Genomic DNA, 25,000 nt, shown 5'->3' with positions numbered 1-25,000 from the left:
TGAAATGAGTAGTTGTTCTTGGCAGTTCTGCAAATAGTGATGTTTGTTAGCACAGTTATCCTTTTTGCCCTCTCCAATCCACTTCTTTTGGGATAATAAGTACCCTTTGTGGCTTTAAGTACATCTCAGTAAGTCAGTGGTGTCCAGCAAATAGTACACTGTAGGTTTAGGGCATACAGCACATAATTTTAAAAAAGGCATTCTGTACTTTGCTCTATTAGATTGTAACAGTGTGCTGTATGTGGGTACGGGAGGAAGAATGTAAATAAATAAAAGTGATGATGATTTTAATATACAGCTTAAGCACTGTATTAATGTGGAGCATAGTAACTTCGTGAGCTGATTTCCAAAGTAAATGTGTACTAAGAGTAGGCATAAAAGCTTTGTTTTATTTGACAGAGCTGAAAACTGTATATGGTTTGCCTGTTCTGAACCATTAAATGTGATATGTAAGTGGTAAACAGTGTTTTTAGTGGATGGTGTAGATGTACCTAGAAATAAGTGATGAATGTAGTTAATCACAAGCACATGGTTTAAATTTAAGAAGTAACAGGAGAAGCTGTGATTCCTCCCATATGCTGTTAATGCTGACATTGCTCTCATTTTATTCAGATGACAATTTCCTTGCATCTGTTAATCACTTCTGTACTTTATACACAAGTTTGATTTATTTTGCCAAAGAGTTGCATAGAACATAGGCCCATGTGACCCTGAAGACTGATGTTGTGGTTATGGCTTGTTCGAAGGGGCAGGGATAGCATTATGCCTATATGTACATGGTTCTTAGCTTGTGATTATTTCTGATCTTGAGTAGGATTCTTGTTCCTGTTGAAGGACCTGTGTGTGCTCTGCGCCCCCCTACCCATGCCACCTGCTGTTGTGCTATGGTCATGCTATGTGTAATATATGATGAGTCATGATAATTAGTTATTTTTAACCCTCCTCTGGAGCTGCAGTACTAAAATATGACTGATTATGTTCAGGCACTTATACAATGAGACATTTCCCTGTGACACATTTGGTTGGGGACACATGGCTGAAGTGACATTCGGCTGAAGAGAAATATAGATGTTGTGAATTTCCTGAGGGCAAAGAGAAGCACACACTGCCATGCCCACAGCTTTAATAACCAAGTGCATGCTGGGAGAAGAAGTAATGAGTGTTGTGGCGAGTGCAGAATACATGCTTATGTAACAGCGACATGTAGAAGTGTGCTGCAGCATGGAGGAAATCCTACATGCTACTGTGTCACATTTATGTTACAGTGTGCATTTTAGGTAATGTTCCCAAAACATTGTGAAGGGGGTTGTGGTCTACACACACCAATTTTAAAGGCACTCTCCATTGTACACAGCATTTTGACTGCCACTGACATTCCCACTGGCCAGCCTGCTGCTTATTCCTGCTATACTGCCAGTTGTCTCATGTTGTCTTGGGGGCCATGGACACTGTTTTTCCCCCTGTGCATTTGATTATTGAAGTTATGGGCATGGCACCACATTCTTCTCTTTGCCCACAAGGAATTCACATCAGCCATATTTCTCTGCAGCTGAATGTTATTTCAGTTATGTGTCCCATCCAAATGTACCACAAGGAAATGTCTCACTGCCTAGGTGCTTGAACCTAATGATCCACAGTTCTATGAAGAAGAGTAATATAAAATATTGTTTATCGTAAGTGGGTCTCTCACCCACCAGCACATGGCATTTTCTAGTAAAATAACTAGAAGGAACTGTGCTGTAAGCAGAAACAGGACTCTGAACCCCTCTGACTTTATATTGTTTGAATCAATGCTCTCTCTTTTCAGAAATAGGAAAGAGGGAAAATTTAGCAATTAAAAAAAAAAGTAAATGGTCAAAGCCATATTGAAAAATGTTGCCATATTTTCAAAAAAAACAAACATAAGTAAACTGAAGTTTACAAATAAGAGATCAAAAAGTGAAGCAAAAAAGGAAAAAAAATAATGTACAACAACCTTTGAGAAGAATAAGTTGCCTCTTGTTGCAGTATAAAAGAAAACCTCTTTGTATTACTTGATTTTGTATATCTTATTCACATTAGCGGGTAGAGTGTGGCTAGAAAGGGGCAGTTTATTTACACATTGTTGACCAGGTTAGGCCTACCAGACCACTGACGTCTTGATCAACTCATTTATGTGGTTAGAAAGCAATTAATAAAAAATAAGGAAAATCCAAACTTGAGTGATTAAAGCAAGTGGCTTGATACCCAGACAGAAGAGCAGTGATCTTTATCAGACATTTTCCTTTTGTATGGCTATGGCTTAAATGTGTAGGCAACTGAATATAGTAATGCTGTTTCTTGTTTGGAAATCAATAATATAAGAATTGTGTTGACTATATTTCCTGTGTTTTTTACCTTTTATTTTAGCCTGCTTTATTACATGAAGTTTAGTGAACAGCTATGTGAGGTATGACACAAATTTAATGCCATTTTCTCTTGAATTCTAGTCCATTATATTTGATGAAGTGGATTTGACTGATGCCAGTGTTGCAGAGTCCAGCACCAAGAACGTTAACAACAGCTTCACGGTAAGGTTAAATCGTGAATTGTGACATCGTGGCTGAAAACTACATTCCTGCTTTTAACTTGCAGCTAAATTTAAAATAGTTGGTCGCGCCCACACTGCCTGTGATTATTTTGTTGTGTGGGGTGCGCATTTTGGATATGGCTGGATATTAGTTTGGGGAAGAAATGTAAGCTAGTCATAAAACCATCATGAAATATTAAATGGAAAGTGTTGGCATTGTTTTGTTGTTAAGATGCAGTGTCTTTCTGCTTGGAGACTTGCGATGATTTGCTAGTTTGCCTTGTGGATAAGAATTTGAGGTACACTCAGTTGATCTTGATTTGTTTGACGTAGCCTCTATTTACATTTAATGCAGATGATGTGTAACAACTTGGTGATGATAGACCTGTCCTCTGAACACACGTTTATGTGTGGTGTAGCTTACATTGTTGCTAAAACTTTGCATAGCTTTAGCTTTTATAAGTGCATCTATCCTTTTGACTGGCACCCAGGAATGTAATACTGTACAGTTTTGAACATTGTTGTGCTGATGTTGCCTGAAGCACTGGCTTCATCATCACAAGTTACTGATAACATAGAAGCATGTATGGGTGTGATAAATCCAGTCAGAGGTATAACAAGATGCTCTTTGTAATGTTCACTGTTTGAGTCATCACTTCTATGATTGCTGCCTGCATGAGCCTAATGGCTTACTTGGCTTCCAGAGTTCTTCATTCACTGTTCTGGTTTCAGCCAACTCCTTTCCACTTGAAATTGGTATCAGGCAATGCTGTACTCTGATCTTATTTGCGGCAGTCGTCTTGCATCCCTATACTGAACAAATTGTCATCCGTCTGGAGAGTCGTCTAGCTTCCAGAGATTTCAAATATGTACTCCACAGGGGAAGTTTTTCTTACCTTTTTGGAGAGTTCTGTTGCATTGTAAATACTTGATGGTGACAGTGATGTACACGGTTATAACAAAAATAAGTAAATGAAATACATAAATGAATAAATAACTTTATTGAATATGGCTGTCACTGTCAGTGGTACAACAGGTAGCACACTCGCCATTGGTGCAGAAGGATGTGGGCTCTATTCCCACATGAAGCAGATCGATTGCTGACACTGCAGTGAAGCATGGGTGGGGTGGGGTGCTTCACTCCTGTGTGTGCAGTCATTTGGTTGAAACCTTTAACCGATGACCCATCTGCTTGAGTTTTGGGGTAGCTCAAGTGGATGTAAAAGATCCCACAGCACCTATTGTGCCTGATGCCCTGGCAAAATTTCCACTAATAGTATGAGTAGCACCTTGAATCTCCCCTGAAAAGATGCTACTAGCCTTAGTGGAACTAAACCAGTCAACAGAGAATCATCATCATCATCATCTTCTTCTTTTTTGGCTGTTCCCGTTAGGGGTCGCCACAGCGGATCATCCGTTTCCATTTCTTTCTGTCATCTGCATCTTGCTGTGTCACACCAACCACCTGCATGTCCTCTCTCATCACATCCATAAACCTTATCTTAAGCCTTCCTCTTTTCCTGTTACCTGGTAGCTTCATCCTTAGCATCTTTTTCCCAACATACTCAGCATCCCTCCTCAGCACATGTCCAAACCAACGTAATCGTGCCTCTCTGGCTTTGTCTTCAAACCTTCCAACCTGGGCTGGCCCTCTAATGTACTTATTCCTAATCCTTTCCACCTTCGTCACACCCAGTGCAGATCTTAACATCTTTAACTCTGCCACATCCAGCTCTAACTCCTGCCTTTTTGTCAGTGCCACTGTCTCCAACCCATATAACATAGCTGGTCTCACTACCCACTTGTAGACCTTCCCTTTCACTCGTACTAGTACTCGTCTGTCACAAATCACTCCTGACACTCTTCTCCACCCACTCCATCCTGCCTGTACTCTCTTCTTCACCTCTCTTTCACAGTCACCATTACTCTGAACTATTGATTCCAAGTGTTTAAACTGATTCACCTTCGCCACCTCTACTCCTTGCATCCTCACCATTCCTCTATCCTCCCTCTCATTCACACACATGTATTCTGTCTTAGTCCTGCTGACCTTCATTCCTCTTCTCTCTAGAGCATATCTTCATCTCTCCAGGGTCTCCTCCACCTGTTCCCTACTCTCCGTACAGATCACTATGTCATCTGCAAACATCATAGTCCATGGGGACTCCTGTCTGATCTCAGCTGTCAGCCTGTCCATCACCATTGCAAAACAGAGAATAAATAAATAAAATAAAATTCTGTACAAAGACTTTTGTAGCATGTACCTTTTTTGTTTAGGCTGACAGCACTTCTTGTGTAACTGACCACTTTGTGCAATGTTTATCCTGAAGGCAGTCTACTGTAGAAGTGAATCTCTGTGGGACTTCATCTTTTATAAGATGTCATGTACTTAGTCATATATACTGCCATGGTATCAGCTAAAACTTTCAAGAATCTTCCCTGAAAATGTCTGAAGCTGAAAAAATGGAAACTGATGATGATCTGAGCAAATCTGAGGGTTTCCTTAGGTCTAGCAACATTAGGACATTAGAGGCATCCGTTGTTCTTGAAGTCAGATTTGGCTAAGTACTCTGGAATGACATCTCCGGAAGCTTGTCACCAAGTGGCTTTTGTAGTGTCCTCCCAGACTGAAACTTATACAATGCTATGTGACCTTTAGGCCTCTCAGAGCCCCAGCAGCTGACTCCCACTTTGCAGTTTGAAAAAAGGAGGGCAAAAGGAGGGCAATGTTCACTTACTATTAGTCCATAAGGCGATTTGCAGAAACTGAGTGGATTTCCTTAGCTTCTCTTCACTTACCTAACTCTCTAAGGTGCTTCCATTGAGAAACCAAGGGAGCCTAGACAGAGTGGAATCTCAGCCTAATGCACACCCCAGGCCTCATCCAAGGACTTATTCCATCTGGCTCAGGATATCATGAGCTTAGTTAAAGCCAAGCATCCAGCTGTGGAAATACCAGAAGTGTCAGGAGTTCATTCTATGAAAAGAAATGTTAATTGTGCCTTGGAAGAGGATTCTGATACCTCTGATCCAGAAGCAGATGAACTGAGCTATGAAGATTAGATGTTCCCCTCCCCCCTTTATAGTCCGGCACCAAGGATACCCTGATGTGTGCTTTACCACCAAAGGATCTTTTATTTGGAGAAAAATTCATTAGGTAAAGAAAGACTTCCAGTGGGATGTCAAGGAATACTTTGAAGCTCAGCTAAATGCATAACTTTCTTTAGATTGCCAGAGCCAAACCCAGTTGTTGCTCCTCCAGTTGTAGATGCCCTGGAGGATACACTCATTAGTGGCTTTAGACTCCTTTCTTTTTGCTCTAAGGAAACCCGACTGGTTCTTTATGGTCCAAGATTCTCACAAGTTCTTTCAGGGATACACTTTGGCTGATCCATCAGTTGTGTCTCTGGATTCCAACAAGGGACCATTTGTGTCTTTATCCATGAACCTTTTTCCCAATGACAGGAAGAGTAGGATTCTCAACTGCTTTGGAAAGAAAACTTGCACGTTTGCTACCCTGGGCTTCAGGATGTTGAACTGCTAGACACACTTGCCTAAGTTCCAAGAATCCCGCTAGACAAGCTATGGGAAAGGGGATCAGTGATAAAGACCAGAAGCAGGAGATGCTTGATTTACACAGTCTCTCTTCTCTGGTGGCCAAGCATTTCAAAAATGTGGCTGTGATGCACTGCAAATGTCATGCAGAGCAGCACTACTCAGTTTGTGGCTCAGAGGCATGCCAGGCTGAGGAAACAACCCATTCTGAACATGCAGAACTAGAGCTCCTTAATGCCCCTTTAGGCAAGGATTTCTACTTGAAAATATTTGAGTAGCTGGAGGAAAATGAAAGACCACTTAGTCCAGTAGTTTTTTTTTTTCATTTCTAAGCTTCCAGATTCAGCAGGCATTACCCTTCACAATCTTGATCCTCCTCCTTCACGCAAGAAAATGCAAGTCTCAGAGAGGGAAGAAGCCATGATCCAAGAAAGAAGGGCAAGTGAAGCATAAGGACAGGCCTGGAGAACCTCAAAGCCATGACCTCACCAGAGGAACCAGCTATGACTCACTCAAACTGCCCCTTTCCATCACCTATTTATCTACCCCAACTGTCCCTGCCCATCAGACCAAAACACCCCAACTGTCCCTGCCCATCAGACCAAAACACTCATACTTTCCTTCCCTACTAGTAGAGTGTACTTTTGGGTCTGTTTATAGGGGACTGTGGAATCAGTGAGTCATAGCATCCTGGAAAAAGGTTGCAAATTTTGATTCCTAAGTATATAAAAATTTCTTGGCATTCCTCTTGTACCAAGGAAATAAGCGCATTTAATTCCACCCTACTAGAATAGGGAACCATAGAAAATGTTAGTAGAGAAAGAGGGCACAAGGTTTTACTCAAAATTTTTTCTGGTTCCCATAAACGAGTATACATGGAAGTCTTTTCTTGACCTGTTAAGTATTTAATAGTTACAGAATTCAAAATGCGCACCCTGCAAAACCTTTTATTCTACTACCTCTGCCCTTCATAGGCGTCCCTTAGATTTAGTGTTGCTATCTCCATAGGAGCAGAATACAAAGGATTAGTCTAGATAAAACCACTTTAACTAGCAAATCTAGGAGACTGCCTTTATGGCACCCTTCCTGGTGGGAGGAATAAAGATACTTTGTTGAAGTTTCAAGCAGTTTATTCAGTTAAGCAAGTAGATGAGTATCGAATCTTAAGCAAGCAAAGTTCTCTTCCCCTTGTTCTGTGGGTTTGGGAAAGTACAGGGAAGTGGACGGCTTGATTTAAGGAAATCACTTTAGACATAAAGGAAGGGCTTATACGCAGACTGGAGTTGACAGTTAAGTTTCTGTGTTGGTAGAGGTTAAGAAAAAAAAATCAGATTTTTGTCAACTTTGCAAAAGACAAGGGAGCCTGTCAGTAATCAAACTCTGTCAGAAAGGTTTGCATACTGTATTGGGGTTTGTTACTCTTTTTATAGGAAACTGGTGCCAGGATGTGTAAAGGTGCATTCCACTAGGGCTACAGCAGTCACCACAACATTCTTTAAAAAGGTTTGTTATCCTAGCAGTTATGGAAGCAGCTGCCTAATCTTCTCTCCATTTCCTTTTTTAAATATTACATTTTGAGTTCTGTATCTTAGGCTGGGTCATGCTTGGCTAAAGCTGCCCTCCAAGGTCTGCTGTCTTGGTAGCCCAACTGGGGCCAGCCAACCATTGATCCTTATGCCGTGGGAGTTTTCCCAGAAGTGATGATTGCAACAGTGAGCGTTATGAACCTATGAACCTATAAAGGAAGGGTTTATACGCAGACTGGAGTTGTCCTTCTGGAAGATCAAAAACGGTTATTTATACAAAAAGGAAATTCTGGGCTGCCAAGCCTTTAACAAATATCACAGCCAACAACAGAAATGCCTTTCAGGAGAGGTACTTTAGTGGAGCTGAAGTAACAGGCTCAGGGGGTATTAAGGTTAGCTTTATAATATATAACTGATGCCCCACTGTGAAGCAACTGCCTCTTCGATACTCATCTACTTGCTTAACTGAATAAACTGCTTGAAACTTCAACAAAGTATCTTTATTCCTCCCACCAGGAAGGGTGCCATAAAGGCAGTCTCCTAGATTTGCTAGTTAAAGTGGTTTTATCTAGACTAATCCTTTGTCAAACCCAGAGCTGTTGGACATGCTATACTTAAAGAAATCCCAATCCCTCAGAGCTACACGCTCCAGGGATCTAAACCTTGTCATCACAATAAACAAAACATCCACATCCCACCCCCACCCCCCAGTAAAGAAACCACCATAAAAAACTTCTCCAAAGCCAACTTCATGCTACTCAAGTCAGAAGTGACAAACTTCATGACACCCATGCAGACGGGAACTGAAAGTTCAACTGCTGAATCCTACACTAAGGCACTGTACGAGCACATCCACTCATGCATGAATCGTGCCATCCCAAATAGAACCAAAATGCTCTCATCCAAAAAAAGGAAGCCAATCTGGTGGTCCCCTGCCATAAACAAACTTTACAACAAAGGAAGAAACTTTTGCAGAAAAGAGGAAAATCCCAGGATGCAAAAAACTCCCTTACTAGCCTCAGTAAGAAACTGAGATGCCTCATAAAATCCTCCAAAGCTAGTTATACAAATAAAATTGCCAAAGATTCCAAAGACAACCACAAAGCATTCTATAACTATGTCAAGAATCTAAATGGCAATGCTCAGATCTGCTCTGAGCTAAAACAGAATGGCAATAAATATACTGATCCAAAGGATATTGCCAATATCCTGGCAGATCGATTCAGTGCCAACTTCACCCCTCTCACCCCCTAAATGGCCCATCTCAATACCGGAAGATTGCCAAATTCCAGTAATAATGGCCACACAGGTACAAAACGCACTCTCTAAAGCCAAGAATACAGCATCCATGGGACCAGATGACATCCCAGGCTGTGTACTACATGAACTACAATATGAACTGGCACCTCACCTAAGTGTCATGTTTAATCATAGCCTCACCTCAGGTTTCGTGCCCACTGAGTGGCGAGAGCTACAGTTATCCCAATCCACAAGGGGATCCACCTTGGATCCCGGAAACTACCGTCCCATCAGTCTGACAAGCCTTATCTGCAAGGCCATGGAGCGTATTATCATGGAACTTATAAACAAAGACATTGGCAACCTTCAAACACTGGACCCCACCCAGTTTGGGTTTGTGAAGGGCCGATCTTGTCTCCTGAACCTGATTGACTTCTTTGAATCAGTCTCCAGAGCCATGGACAAGGGTAAGGTGGTCCACACGGCCTATCTAGACCTTGCCAAGGCCTTTGACACCATCCCCCACTCTGGAATCATAGATAAACTTACTAAGTTGGGTATTAATCCCTATGTCACCCAATGGGTTGCTAAATGGCTTAGTGATAGAACCCACACTGTAAAAGTAGCCGACTCCAAATCCAGCTCCAGACAAGTGACAAGTGGAGTACCTCAGGGTTCAGTCCTGGGGCCGCTCTTGTTTGGCATCTACTTCTCTGAACTACTGGTCAACACTAAGGGACTCTGGCTAACAAAGTTTGCAGATGACTGCAAACTGGGAGCCATTATTGAATCCCCAAATGATGTGGATACTCTACAAAAGGGCCTTACAGAAACAGATGCTTGGTGCCAGAGTCATGGGCTCAAGCTCAATGCCAAGAAATGTATTGTTATCCCCTTTGGGAAAAAACATGTATCCATGAATTACCATATAGGTGGCAGTACACTAAACACAGAAAGTGTGATAAGAGACTTAGAGACACAGGTGGACAGTGGTCTCACCTTCGATAACCACATCGCCACAACAGTCAGGAAATCCTTCTATGTGGCACACCTCATCACGAAGGGCTTTTCATCCAGAAAAAAGGAGGTCATTGTCCCACTGTACTCATCCCTCATTAGACCCATTATAGAATACAACGCCCCATTTGGTATGTACCTCTCAAGACATCTGCAACAACTGGAAAGGCCTCAGAAATACCTCACTAAAAGAATCACAGGCCTAAAGCAGATGCCCTACGCTGACCGCCTTAAAAACTCCAGCTATACTCTGTCGCATATCGTCTACTCAGAGGCGATCTCTGCTTAACATACAAGGCCATGTCAAACCCAGAGCTGTTGGACACGCTACACTTAAAGAAATCCCAATCCCTCAGAGCTACACGCTCCAGGGATCTAAACCTTGTCATCACAATAAACAAAACATGCTGGAGGGATAGGTTCCTGACCCAGAGACTCCCCAGACTCTGGAATAGATTGTCCATACATGTCAAGCAGAGTGCCTCTTTGGACCTCTTCAAGAGGAACCTTGACGATTGGATGGGAGAAAGGAAATTCACCCCAGGGATCACGTCAGTCGCCCTGCTAGACAGGGGTCCAGGAAAGTAAATAATGTGGGAAGAAATAGCCAGGGAATTGTTATGGCTAGGCTTGTATAGGCCCTAGGGCTGATAGCCTAGTACCAACCTATGAACCAACCTATGAAGAGCATCGTACAGCTGTATTAGGAACTTAGTAATCAACAGTGAGTATACTAGAACATATATGAAGTCTTGGTTCCTTCCTAACATCCCCTCTGCTGTCCTGCTTGAGCAGTCTGAGGATGGAGTGTGTACCCATTCACATTTTTCCTCCCACATTTCTCTCATCACCACACCAGCCTTCTTTCTTTGTCAAACACTGTCTGTAATCCAGAGAGGTACATCTGGGTCTTGGGTGATGTGTACTTGCCCTTGGGGATACGATCCCTAAATTCACTTGTGCTCTTGGACTTCAGCTAGGATCCTTGTTCAATTAGGGTAAGAAAGAGCAGAATCTTTTAGTGGCTGATATCCCTGTTATATCACTGACATCTCTTAACATCTGAGGAGGAAGGAGTCGGCTGAAGCCAAGAGAGACAAGGAAAAGTTCTGGAAGTAGTGCCAGCCATTGAGCTGAGTTGGCAGAAATCCAGGAAGTGATGACTACATCAGTGAATCGACTCAGTCATTTGCAGTTATGGTAAATTCGTAACACAACTGTACTTTCTGCATCTACATGGATTCTGAAGAAGTGATGTTTATGTAACCTTCAGGAAGCTTCAGTGGTCATCTTGGTGCCATGGACAGCATTACAGGGTCTAGTCCTAAAAATTGAGAAAACACAGGTGTGAGATTCCCCTGTGGATTTTGTTGCCATAGGCTGTCTTATAACTGTTCTCATAGATGCTTCTCTGGCAGCAGCGGCAATAATTTAAGCATGACTATGACAGTACTTGACTTTGTCTAAGTCTTGAAGCTAAACAAACTCCTTTGCACAGTGACTGGTAGAAGTATTTTAGAATGATGTGGAGCTTCAGTCTCTGTCCAGGGGTCGAGGCCTCAGTAAGATAAAGAAGGAAATCCTGAAACAGGCAATAATTTAGGAGTTCTGTATGAAGCATTCTTTCCAAAAGAAAGACCCACTTTGTTGTATTTGCTTTTTGTGTTTTATTTTATGTTGTAAGCAATATTGTTTTTGCTTGGGACTTAGAATTTTGATGACAGACAAGAACTACTGGACCCTTCTCATCTACCTGTTTCTCTTCCTGTTAGAATCTACTCTTGAGTATGTGGATTCATAAGGGTACAGCACTTTTACCAAGCTTTGAAATTGATCTGTCTGTCCCAAGCTCTTTTGATTTCTAACATTGCTTTTGAAACTTCTTTTCCTCGTGAGGCTAGTCCGTACGTTTACTACTTTGCCTCCAAGAAAAAAAATGACTGAAGATGGGGTGAATGCTCCTGCCTTGGAAGCATGTTGGGAGTGTACAATATCAAAATTTAATGTGCAAAGTTTTTTGCATATAGTTATGAAACTCAGGCTTGGGGGAAAAAGGTAGACATTGTTAGGAAAATTGCTGATCGTGTAGTCTCTTAAAGAAGATAAATAGAATGATAGCAGGAGAGTAGGGAAAGCATTTAACAGAACAAATCATGAGCATTTAGAAGAAGTGTTTTACAGGCATATGGTGTAGGGGCTAAAAGAGTGAAGTTAATTAAAATGACATTTGATAAGACATGGTTGATGTCACTGAGGGTGAAATTATGTAGAGAGAGTGAAAGAAAGGTGTCCCTTAAGCAGGACTTTATTTGTTTGTAATAAATGCTGTCACACAAACTGCTTTCAATAGGTTAAGTGAGAGTGGGAGACTGAGAAGGATGTTCCTTCCGATAACATTTCCATATGCAGATGAGTTTTGTGTTGATGATAAAGTATGAGAAGTGGATGAAAGATGCAGTATGTGAGCCGTGGTAGAAAGGAACTTAAGTTTTGCTGGGTTGTAATTTAATAAGAAAAAAGTAAGATCATTGGGAATTGTGTTAAAAAAAATTAGTAAAACAAAAAAATAAGCGACCTGTATTTTTCAAAAAACAATTTTTTGAAGTTTTAGGAGTTTAATTTGGAGGAAAGGAAATTATGTTAAATCAGAGGACTGAAATTAAAGAGAAAATTCAGGAAATCAGAAATTTTTGTAAAGTTAAATTCGCTTATTAAAAACTTAGTTAATAAATTTTTTGGCAGGATTTTTTATGTTGTGTTAGGGTTAGAGACAAGGTTAGAGTTAATACACTAGTAAAGGTCGGAAGGGGGAATTCGTAACCATCTACTACCTTACTTGTGTGCTAACTCTAACCCTGCTCCTGACCACAACCCTACATTACCTTACAAAATACGCTACAGCTTTCCGTGTACCTAGCCCTAACTCTTAACTGTAACTAGCAAGCACTCTCACAAACAAGTTTTCACCCCCAATGTCAAAAGTTTGTGCATAAACGCAATCACCTACCTACATTAACCAAATGCACATACCCAGCAACACATCATGATTTAACATACCTCCCGTTGATAAACTTGTCATTCAGCAACTCTTCTCATCAATTGAAAGAATCACCCATTAATTCTGTTGACAAACTAAACATTTGGTAGACACTACTCATTATTTTCTATCTGTAACTTTACTAACAAGTGGAAAATTAGAGCTTGAATAGAAGCTTTCCAGACTGAGAAGCTTCAGGGATGGTCTGTTAGGCTGTTAGGGAAAGGAATAATCATTGTAATCATTGTCATTTTTAATGCAGATGGAAACACACTCATCCTTAGATAGGGCCACCACTCAGTCTGAAAGATTACTGGACTAAGGATTTGCAGGCAAGATTGAGTCAACCTGGTTGATCTATGGTCAGACTATAAGAAGTAGGGTGTATTTAGGATTAAGGGATCACAGGCAGCAAACAAACGATAGTACGTCTCTCTCAAAATATAGCACAACTGCTGAACAGAAAACGCCACCACAAAATACTTTTTAACGCTTTAATTCAAATCCGTTTTCGTCAAACACTTCATCAGAAATAAAAAACACAAAATACCCAGACTTCACCTCTTATATACAAGCTTCAATTAAAAAAATCAATTAAATCAATTAAAATAATTAAGCAATTAAGCATATCAAATATATAACAAACAAGTAAAAACAGCAATCGAAGTCTGGGTATTTTGTGTTTTTTATTTCTGATGAGGTGTTTGACGAAAACGGATTTGAATTAAAGCGTTAAAAAGTATTTCGTGGTGGCGTTTTCTGTTCAGCAGTTGTGCTATATTTTGAGAGAGACGTACTATCGTTTGTTTGCTGCCTGTGATCCCTTGGTGTCTTTTTTGTGTTTACCAGTTTTGTCGGACACCTTCCTGTGTTGGTTTCTCTGTATTTAGGATTAGATTTGTGACCTGAGAATAATCTGTGTAATTCACTGTTTGTTCCAGAAGTATTCACTGCGTAACTCCACTTTGCCCATTGAGAGGATCCTCGATGAATCTCTTCAGCTGTAAATCAGAAAATTGACTAGCCACTTGGCATTCTGAGGTAGCTACAGCATACCATGTAATGAGACCAACTAGATTATGCCTGTTCAATATCTGGAATATCATTGCTAAGGCGGCAGAAGTTTTCCTAGGCAACAATGTTGTTTTTTCTTGGGAGAATTCTTGCTGATAAACTATGGAACATTCATATCTGATATTGTTAATCCTCGTTCATTCCTTACACATGGGTATCGGTTCCGACCTCAGAACCGAGCCGCCCATTTTCCAAGCTCGTGTCAACTTCAAACTCTCGAGCTAAACTCTTACCCACAATCCCCTCTCCCTGTTACCTCCGATTTCGTTTGCCGCGTTGCCATTTGGTCGTGTCAAGCTGCTTCTCTTGAGCTAAGTACAGTTATTTGTTGTTTAATGGCCATTTATATCACCTGTCAGAAAAATTTCTATTTCATTGTCTCTTACCATATTTTCTTCAGGTTTTTCTTCTCTTTTCTCTACCTTTTTACCACGAGGTATTCTCCCCTTACCATTGTTGGTAATCCTTCCCTTTTTCTCATACCTTCGGGTATTCATTTGTACCATTGCTGGTACCCTTTTCTGCTTTCAAATTTAGCTATCATGGCAGATAAAGGTAGTCCGGGGTTTAAACGGTGTTCTGATTGTGGACACAAACTTCCTACTTCAGATGTACACTCTGTGTGTGTTTATTGTTTGGGGGCGTCCCACTTATCTGTTCCGCCCTGTACTATTTTTGAAAACCTTTCAAATAGAATTTTGTTGGAAAGGAAAAACAAGCTGTTACTAAAGGGACTTCTTAAATCTCCCTTTTCAGAGGCTATTTCTGGGTCGGAGGCCTCAAGCCCTCCTAGAGGCCATAAGAAAATCTTGGATGTTCCTACCAAGGCTAAATCTTTGCCTTCGTCCCCAGCTGGGGACTTCCGCCAACCGAAACCCAAAAAGGCTAAAGTTTCGGCTCCGGAGCTCACTCAGTCAGCCCCAGTGCTTTCGGTGCCTAGACCTTCGGCACCGAGCCCATCAGCTCCAGTAGTGATCTTGGCTCTGTCTTCTCCTGCAGCCTTCACTATATCGGCACAAGGGGCTCCTCGGGTCAGACTATTACCACTGTATCGGCACTGACTGTTCAGTCGGCGCAGATCTTGACCACGTCAGCTCCGACATTTTACTTAGAACTGATGCCTTTATTGTTGACTCCAGTTTTGTCGGTTCCAGCTTCGGCACCGATCCCTGTGTCGGTGCAGACAGTGACCTCGGCACCGATGATTTCTTAGGTGCAGACACCCGTAGTCCAGTCTCTCTCGGCACCGTTGTTCTCGGTGCGGACTGGTGAGATGGGCATCGATTTTGCCTCTTCTGTGGACAGGCCTCAGTCTCTATGAGGTCCACTAGAAGTATTTCCGAACACAATGTGTTGCGTCTTGTGGATCAGGTGCTCCTGGCCAGAGGTATCCCACCCCCCCAGGAACTATCCTTCCTTGGGAGGTGATCACCCATCTCCAAAGACCCCTTCTTATTCTTCTCCTTCATTGCCTTTGAAGTCCATGGATATAGCACTGTCTTCCCCTTCTTCTGTTCCCTTTATGGATCTCACTAAGGAACCACAGTTGCCTTTGTGGCAGGAAAGTTTTGCTATGACCCAGGATGTCAGTTGTGACGGGCATAGTTTGCTGCTCCACAGCCATCCAGGAACTCCGGGTTGGCAGGCTGAGCCACTTAGGGGGAGGGGTGACCCCTGTCCTAGACATTCACTCCTCTTTAGGTGGACCAGCTTTCCAACTGATGGAGAAGGCTTTTTCTGCTGCTTGCGATACTGGACTGTCTATCCCTCCACCCTCCTCTGGTACACTGGTTCCACAAGTCGCACCGAGCGGACACCAGTGCAAGGGCCTCAGGACATATTCCCACAGGAAACCCCTTTTCCACTGTCTTCCCCATCTTCTCCCGCTGAGGAAGTCCACCAGAAATGTTTATGTAAGAGGAAGCACATGGACTCCGCAGAGGAGTCCCTCACTGAAGACACAGATTTTGATGAGGGGGAAGAATCCCCTCGGTCACCCACTGAGGCATCCCTTTCATGATATCCTTGAAATCCTGAAACAGAGAGGTGACTGGCAGTCCTATAATCTGACTTCTGAAGAATCTGTATTCCTGCAGGCCTTTCGCACCCGCCCCCTACCTCTTGGGTTACTCTACTTGCCGATGAACTTGTCTGGCTTATCGTGCAGCATGCTTGGAAGGCTCCTGACACCGGCGAAGCTATTCCCTGGAGGCCAGATAAGATTTCGTTCCCTCCTGCTACGGATCCCCATTGGTCAAAAGGTCTTTCTGTGGATGCTTTGGTGGTGGCGGCCGCAACAAAAAAGGATCTGGCAGAAGAAGAAAGCCAGACTGTCCATCCGCCTAACAAAGAGTCCTGGGCCCAGGACAGGATAGGGAAGCACACCTTTGCATCAGTGACCTTTACTATCAGGTCCCTGAATTATATGGCACACTTTACCAGGCTTCAAAGGGATCTGATTTCTGAGCTTTCTGAAACCTTGGCTGGTGCCGTATCTGATGAGGTCCGTGACAATGTGGCCTCTCAGCTGGCCACCATTGAGTCAATATCTAACTCCTCTCTGCGACTGATATCTCACGCATCAGATGAAGCAGCTAGAGCAGCGGGTTCAGCTGCGGTCTTGAGACGACACGCCTGGATGCGCTTGTGCAATTTTGTGGAGCCTTTTAAGGCTTCCTTTCTTAATGCTCCTATTGAGGCCTCCTCGTTGTTTGGACCCAATGTTAAGAGCACACTGGCCAGATGTGAACAGGATGGTAAGACCCTTTCTGCCGTAGATGGCCATTATTTTTCCCCTCACCATGCTTTCTCCCGAAACCAAAAGAGTGGGAATATATGGTTCAAGAAATCTCGGGGTCCTTTCCGTGACACACAGACCGAGTTCTCCCCTAGAGGCAGAGGGGGAAACTCACAGGGAAGACTCTCCTTTTGGGGCAGAGGGGGTCCATGTAATCAGGGTTCCAGGGATTCTTTCTCTGGCCAATCCTACCAGCGCTCCTGAAGAGTGGCCCAACTCCTTTCCTCTGGAGGTTGTTGGGGGACATTTCTCCTTGTACCCTTCTGCTTGGCTAACCATTACCACTGATTCTTGGGTACAAAAGGATTATAACCAGAGGTTATCATATCCCCTTCGATCCTTGTCTTATCCCTTCAAAAAACCTTCCCGACATTCCAGCCAAAGGGAAGAAGCAGCACTAGAGATAGAAAAGCTGCTAAGAAGGAGAGTCATCCAAATAGTCCCTCCAGACCAGATAGGATCCGGATTCTACTCAAGACTATTTTTGGTGCCAAAGAAAACTGGGGACTGGAGACCAATTTTGGATCTCCGTGTATTGAACAAGTTTGTGAGAGTACAAAAATTCCAGATGGTCACAATACAGTCTATCCTCCCGCTTTTGGAAAAAGACGATTGGATGTGCTCGATAGATCTTCAAGATGCGTACTACCACATAAAAGTGGACAGACCATCAAGAAGATTTCTGCGCTTCCGTGCGGGAGCCAGTCACTACCAGTTCAGAGTACTGCCCTTCGGACTCTCTACAGCCCCCTGAGTGTTCACAAAGTGCATGGCAGTTGTCACAGCTCACTTGCGACTTCAAGGATTCCAGGAGTTTCCATACATAGATGACTGGCTCATTTCTGCCTCCACCAGACATCTACTTGAAGAAGCCCTGGCATACTCTCTCCTCGCTGCACAAAGGCTAGGCATAACCATAAACTGGCAAAAATCCATTCTCACCCCATCTCAGTAGACAGAATTCATAGGGGTTATCTTGGACACAAAGAACTGCAGAGCTGCTATTCCAGAGCACAGAATTCTACGGATAAAGCAACAACTGATTCCAATCCTTTCAAGGGAGAAATCCATGGCTCACTCGGTTCTACAGCTGTTGGGTTCCATGGCCGCTTCCTTCACCATTGTCCCCCTGGCCAGGTTTCACATGAGGCTTCTACAATGGCTACTGCTCACCCAATGGTATCTCTTTCAGCATCCTCTTTCAGCCATGATTCAAATAACCCACAGGTGCAAACAGGATTTAAATTGGTGGGTGACACACAATCTGTCACAATGGTCTCGCCCCTTCTCCCCCAGCAACCCAAGGCCACAATGACCACGGATGCCTCCCTGATGGGGTGGGGGGCTATGTCAGGGACAGACAGACCAAGGCATTTGGTCCGAACTGGAGGCCTATCTGCATATAAATGTTCTAGAGCTGAGGGTGGTGCTTCTGGCGTTGCAAGCATTCCATCCCCTGCTGCCGTCTGGGACAATTGCAATTCAATCAGACAACTTGGCGGCGGTCTGGTACATCAACAAGCAAGGTGGAACCAAATCTTACCCCCTTTGTCGAGAGGCCATGAGGATATGGCAATGGGCGATGGCTACCAACCATTTTCTTCTAGCAACGCACATTCCTGGGAGTTCCAACGTGATAGCAGACAGACTCAGCAGGTGCATTCTTCAACCTCAATAGAACATGGAGTCAGTGAGAGTGTCAGTGTTCCTTAAAACCCTTTACATTAGTGGGTAGATGCTAAATGAAAATAAGCCTGCAACTTGATCCTTTTCCCAAGATGTATTTAAATGAGCTGTGTGACACATAAAGGGATATTTAACTTAAAACTGTAATAATTTAGTTGTATTTAGCACCCTGGGCAGCAGACACAGTCTTCACTTCTGTGTGTTTCACTTGCTTTCAGTTCTTATTCACAAGAAAAATTTTCGTAGTAGAATCAACACAACTTTTTATTCTTTATAATATTGAACAGCTTAGTTCTTTGCCATATTTTCAGTTCAAAGTTATAAAACTTCAGTATGCTTGGCGTTTAGTTCAAAGAAAAAACACAATATAGTTCATTGTTATTGGCATCAATCTTTTTTTGCTTGGCAGTACTCCCTGACTTAGATGCACTCTTTGTCATAATGCAAACATTAGGTGTCACAGTAAGTTCACCTTTTGTCAGTCTTTGGCCATCTTCTATCAATGTCCCTCATTTTGCAGGCTTATATCTTCATTTCAGTACCACAATGCCTTGTCTTCGCATTTCACTGACAGGCCCAACAGTTACCTCCTTTTAAATCTAATTCAACCTTCTTTATGTGCTTGAGGCTAGAAAAGGTTTCCGTACCAGACTTGTCTCTCTCTTGGTCTTTCTCTGCTTGGCCTAGCATCACACACTCTGGGAATGATTTTCCCACTTATGGCACTCATTTTCTGCAGTTCTGCCACAACTGCACTCATAAGCTTCCAACTTCACAGTGGGAAGCCCTCCACAACACCATGCTCTCTCTGTTTCTCTCATTGGCTCACTTTTAAGAGGAAGGCTAGAGGAGTGAATGGTTGCATATCCATTGGTCATCCACTTGGACATCATCCATTCAGGTCATCTATCAGAGTCCTTAGCATCTCTATGTTACAGAATCTGAGACACTTTTGTCTCTAATATAAAACAAACTGCTAAGCTTCCACTGTCAATCGTATGAAATAAAAGAGAAACTTGATGGAAAGTCTACAGCCAGACTAGGCCCAAAGTTTGTATCAAGCCATAAGTAAAGCTTGTTTATGTATGTGTATATATATATATATATATATATATATATATATATGTGTGTGTGTGTGTGTGTGTGTGTGTGTGTGTGTGTGTGTGTGTGCATTAGGTTGCCTGCAGATGTGAATTTGTTAACTTTAGTTTGTAGCCTTCAAGTATTATTTACCTGGCCTCACAAGGGAATAATCATTTTACAGCTAGCAGCCCCTTCCCCACCAGCCTCCTGGTGCCCAGGGTTCCTGTTTATTATTGATAGGATGTTAGCATGAGAAGCTAGGATGGAAACAAACTGACAGATGAGATGATTAGTAAAATGAGAGGAGGACATCTGTGGAGTTAGTGTTGATGGTAGTGCTTGTTAGCCCACTAGCTAAACTCTACAGACCCTCTTTTGAAATCAGAGTGGTGTGCAAAAACAGAGGAGGACACCGGTGATTTCCTTGCAAAAGAATAGATTAGTCCAGGAATGATGCCAGACACAGTTTGAGGAATGTCGGTCTTACTTTCCATTCTGTGGAAGACTATGGAAGAAACCTGAAAGTAAAGCCCGAGTTTCTAAATACTAATAATTTTGCAGCTTCATGACAGCATATCCTCAGAGGCCGAGTGTTTGCCAATTCAACGTGATCCATGGCTGCATTACCACTGACTACTACAGTGTGACTCCTGGGGGTATGCTATTCAAACTTCATTAAGGACTTTAATACTTCGTCACATAGAAAACTGGTGAAGAAATTCAAGTGCACATTGGTAGCCTAACTTGTACTTAATGGTGGACTATTCTAGACACCATTTACTACAACAGATTTCTTGCCATGAAAAACAAAAGCCTAACTACTCTAAGCTACCCAGGCAGATTAAAAGCCCTCATGTTATACTGATTTCTGTAGGTTCTTTTGTGGCAATGTATGCTTGTGTTTTTGTGCTATGGACAACCTTGCCATTTTTTCTTTTTTGTATTTACTGGCTGACTTGTTTAAGTTTATTTACCAGGGGTAGTGCATTGATCAAATCAGACGATTTGCAGGCACATCCCACAAATTCACCCACAAAAAATAAAAAAAATTAAACGAATGAAATAGAAGTAGAAATAATTCACAAACATGGATAGCTTAGAGTACTTAGACTTTCAGATTTCTTGGGCGGGAATCTTTGTGGCCTTTCATGTAGGAACAGGTGTTTTAGAGATACAGATGCTGACTGGGGGAATTGTATTTAGTGACAGGTCTAATGAAGAATGGATGTAGTGGAGCTAGAATTTCCTTTGACCTAGAGGATATGCCCCTTAACATTAAATGTGATAAGTATTATCATTTGCTAACCACAGCCATGACATGGTCATCACAAGTTAGCTTACTTTCAACAGATCTCTAATAACTGTATCAATTTTGAGGGGAGTAGCCATGATATGGTATGGTATGAACGGGGTACTTGATTTCCCGAAAATGACAGCACTACATTTTTTGGCATTAAAGCTGATCCCATGGCAATTACATCAGGCATTGTCTGATCAAGCCATTTGTTGGAGTATCGGAATGTCAGAAGGGGTGTTAGCAACAGCCTCTAGTTTGCAGTCATAGGCAGACTTTGTCAGCCACAATCTATTGGTGTATGGCCTCACATTGGAGAAGTAGATGCCAGAGAGGAGGGGGCCCAGGATAGAGCCCTGTGGAGCACCAGTTGTGACATTTTCATTTGGAAGAGATTTGTGCAGTCTTTACTATTTGGATTCTGCTAGTGAGCCAATTAGCAGTCCAGTGAATGACATAAGGGTTCCTGTTTAGCCGAGTGAGTTTAATGTTGATGCCTCCACAAAAATGGCGATGAAAGCCTTGGTCCAGTCAGACACAGTCTGACTTTCACCCAGAGATCTTTTTAGAGAAATCAACAGAATTTATTAGACATGAACTATCTTAGAGCCAGATTGATTAGTATCCATGGTGTGAAGGTTGCCTGTTTTGTCATCTGTGAGCTCTGTAAGGATGCTTTTATGATCTTGCATGTAGTACTGGTCAGGAATCTGGGCCTGTAGCTACCGGAGTCAGTAGTACGTCAGCACTGCTATTATTATACTGCAAGCGTAAGAGACATAAATAGTGGTGAGGCTAATATTGAAATTTAGGAGGGGCCGCGCTAACATGTGTGTTGCTTTGACCAAGAGGCAGCTGAGGATGTTTTTGGGACCTCTAAGTTGGTGTTCTTATTTCTGGACAGGACTGACAAAAACTTGATTGAGAGTGATTTTTGTAGGTTAGGACCACTAGGAAGTCTGCAGAGGAAGTAAATACTTGTGTAGGTGAAGTAAAATTTGTGTTGAATTTCTCATAAAGGATATTGACAGTGGCTTTAGGATTTTAATAGGTGTTACCATTTAGTATGAGCTCAGAACATTTCTGAAAGTTCCTTTTCCTAATATGGATAAAGAATGCTTTGTGATTGTCTTTGGAAGGCAACTTTAAATTCCTAACTAGTCTTGCACTTCTTTATTGCACTTTTAAAGGCTTTGCTCACCAGATTTAAGTCCTTTTATAATGTGACAGTAGGAGACTTAAGAGTTGGCAGACTCTTTGTTATGAGAGCTCCACAATATAGGTTTGTGTTTAAACTTGCCATAGCACCTGTGTTGGATGGAGACAGATACCACAATGCTGTTATCTAGAAGAAGACAGAGTTTGGAGAAGTATGCCATGGCATCATTTTGTGATTGAAGATTTATCCATTTTGGGCTTTCGATATTGTTAGCATATAGTGTATAGTTGGACTACCAGGATGACTAAGATGTGGGTGGGGTCTACAAACAGAATATTTTAGTAAGGATTATATCAAAGAGATTTGCACCTCTGATGGGATGGGGACTGTCTTTTCAAGGGAACTGGCATTATCAAAGTCAAAGAATCTTATATGTATTTTTGATAGTATTGTATGTTTTTCAGCTGATACAACTGCAGTTAAAATTCCCTGTTAAGTATAGTTTGATAGCTGATCTATTACTTAAGTGTACTTACTCAGCAGGGAACATAGAAGTGTTTCTGTAATTATCGTTATGTGATAGTTTGTGTTGCTGAGTGTTGCTAGGACCTCAGTAAACTCCAGGTTCGTAATAGCAGTAGTACCAATACGTCTTCACAATTTCCAGTGGGCCTCAGTGCATAAAAGGTACTTAATCATGATAAAATGGAAGTGCCGTTTATATACTGGAACCAAGTTTTGGTAACTATACCAGTATGAATGTTTTCAAGTGTCAGGAAGGCCTCAAGTTCTACAATTTTACTATTTAATCTCCTGGCCTTAAGTAGTGTTACATTGATGTTGTCCAAATGAGATTTAGTTAAGTTAGAATTAGTTGAACTTTGCCTAAAAAGGTATTATGGGGGCAGCCAGTGTCTGTCAGTTTGTGAACGCCACAGGAAGGAGATATAAAAGCAGAAGGGCCTGTCAACCATTTCATCCCACACTGGAACCCCTAAAATGATCTCAAGCAAAAACACTGGTACCAAAAAACCCTAAAATGATACTAATTTACCAGCTACTTGCTGTAGCCAACTATTTTATTTTTATACATAGGCATCATTCTGTATGACAGTAAAATACTGCTTAGTACTAGGGCCTAACTTGTCTTGGAGAAATGCGAGGAGAGCCCAGTTGTCTCACTCTTGTCTTCCACTGTGTAAATTATATAAGATTATTCACACTCATAAGTCACTACAAGGTCATAGTCTTGTTTATATTGACAGAGTGTTTTAAGGCTCCTAGTAATGTCACTGATTTTGGCACCAGAGTTAGCTTACTTTTACCGTACCCTGTCCTTGTCAAGTCTAGACAGTGTAGAGCTTGTCTGTCTGTCTGTGGAGCGTCTAACCAGGACCTTACTGAATTTAACAGCAGGCTTCAAGGACCTTAAGTTTGTAGGATAACAGCCATGATGATTCACCTTGGATGTGGAAGTAATGAAAGATGTAAGTGTAGGTACAAGTACTAAAGGATTTCCAATTGGCTGAGATTTTAGTGAAATTTGTGGAAGGCTTCGGTAATGTTTTATTGATAGCCTTAGCATTTATAGGTATGGTGTTGTAGTACTTACTGATTATGTGTGGTACTGAGAGGTCTACCTCCCATTTAATTAAGTGGTTACACCTCTGATAGATAGTGTCAGTGTCAGTGTGTGGAGGGAGTACAGGTTTGTCAGTAAAGCTAAGGTGGTTGTGCACTGCCTTTATGCACCTAGTGATAACAGGCTGGCTAAGTTAGGGGATAGAACATGTTGGTTTTCCATGATCGTGGATGCCAGATTAATGGGTGTAGTAAGGAATCATATGGCAGGGGTGAAGGTAGTGACTGAATTAAGGGAAAGAGGCTGGTGACTCTTTCAGTATTAAAACTAACTTTAAAAGCAAGAAGCACCTTGACATACACTGCTGCACACTAGCTCTGATGGTAACAAACATACGCTACTACTAGCTTAAGAAAAGTTGCATTGGTGTCTGCATTAGGGGAGTTAAAGAGGTTTGTTGTGTTGTGGGTGGTTAGTAAGAACATTTGGTAGGTCTTTAGGTTGAGCAATGCAGATCAGAGAGAGAAAGAGACAAAGCACTTAGAGCAATGCAGCATTGTCGCCTCACAGCAAGAAGTTCTTCCATTCAATTCTTGGCTGGAGCGCCTTCTATGTGGGGTCTGCATGTCCTCCGCAGTTGAGTGACATTATAGACATGCAGGTAGGTGTGTACTTGAATGGGTGTGCCTTCTCTGAAGGTTGGGCATCAGGCTGGCACCTCAGCACCGTAAAAATCCACTGCCAATCATTAGCGGACCAGAGTTCCGCTGTGGCGACCCCTAACCGGGAAAACTGAAAGACAAGACCTTGAGAGGAGAAGGTAAGGGCTTGGTTAGGGCACCATCTGACCTACAGCAGAGTGGTTGCACGAGTAGCTGGTTATTGAAATAAGTATGGGAATTCATAGCACAGTTAGCCTTTCCTAAGTTAAGTAGCAGTCAGTAATAAATAGTTTCAACGCAAGTGATTGTACTCACAATGGATTTTGTAAGAAAGGTGATAAAAGATCAAGCAGTATTAGGCAGAACAATAGGTTTATGACAAGTAGTGTTGTGGCATAGGAAGCAAATATGTACACACACACACACACACACACACACACACACACACACACACACACACACACACACACACACACACACACACACAATACCACAAGAAAAGCACACCTTAACTGAAAACACAACCACATAGCTAGTGGAAAGGATGATTGAATTAAATGCAGTGGAGACAGCACTACCTTTGTACAGACAGTTGGAACCAGCACTGCAATGTGGTGTGCAGGGCAGCTGTGGCTGAAAGAAGGTGGAAGGAGCATAACAGAAACTTCTGGAATGAATGAGGTGTGCTTCTAATAACAGAATATTAAGGTAGATGGTCTTGAACTTCATGGGTGATGGTTG

The 25,000-nt window shown here is 42.2% G+C and overlaps 1 protein-coding gene across 1 annotated transcript in view; it reads left to right on the top strand.

Annotated features, from left to right (window-relative positions):
- DGKD (diacylglycerol kinase delta) overlaps positions 1-25,000 on the top strand; it is a 1,200,459-nt gene that overhangs the window by 255,023 nt on the left and 920,436 nt on the right. Inside the window, exon 3 of the mRNA XM_044070581.1 lies at positions 2,469-2,549. Coding sequence (XP_043926516.1) covers positions 2,469-2,549 — 81 coding nt within the window. The remainder of the gene's footprint in view (positions 1-2,468; positions 2,550-25,000) is intronic.

The sequence above is a fragment of the Protopterus annectens genome, chromosome 4.part1, assembly GCF_019279795.1.
Source record: "Protopterus annectens isolate FY-2018-M chromosome 4.part1, PAN1.0, whole genome shotgun sequence".
Lineage (NCBI taxonomy): Eukaryota > Metazoa > Chordata > Ceratodontiformes > Protopteridae > Protopterus > Protopterus annectens.
The sequence above is the reverse complement of the archived record's forward strand: the minus strand, read 5'-3'. Positions and strand labels throughout refer to the sequence as shown.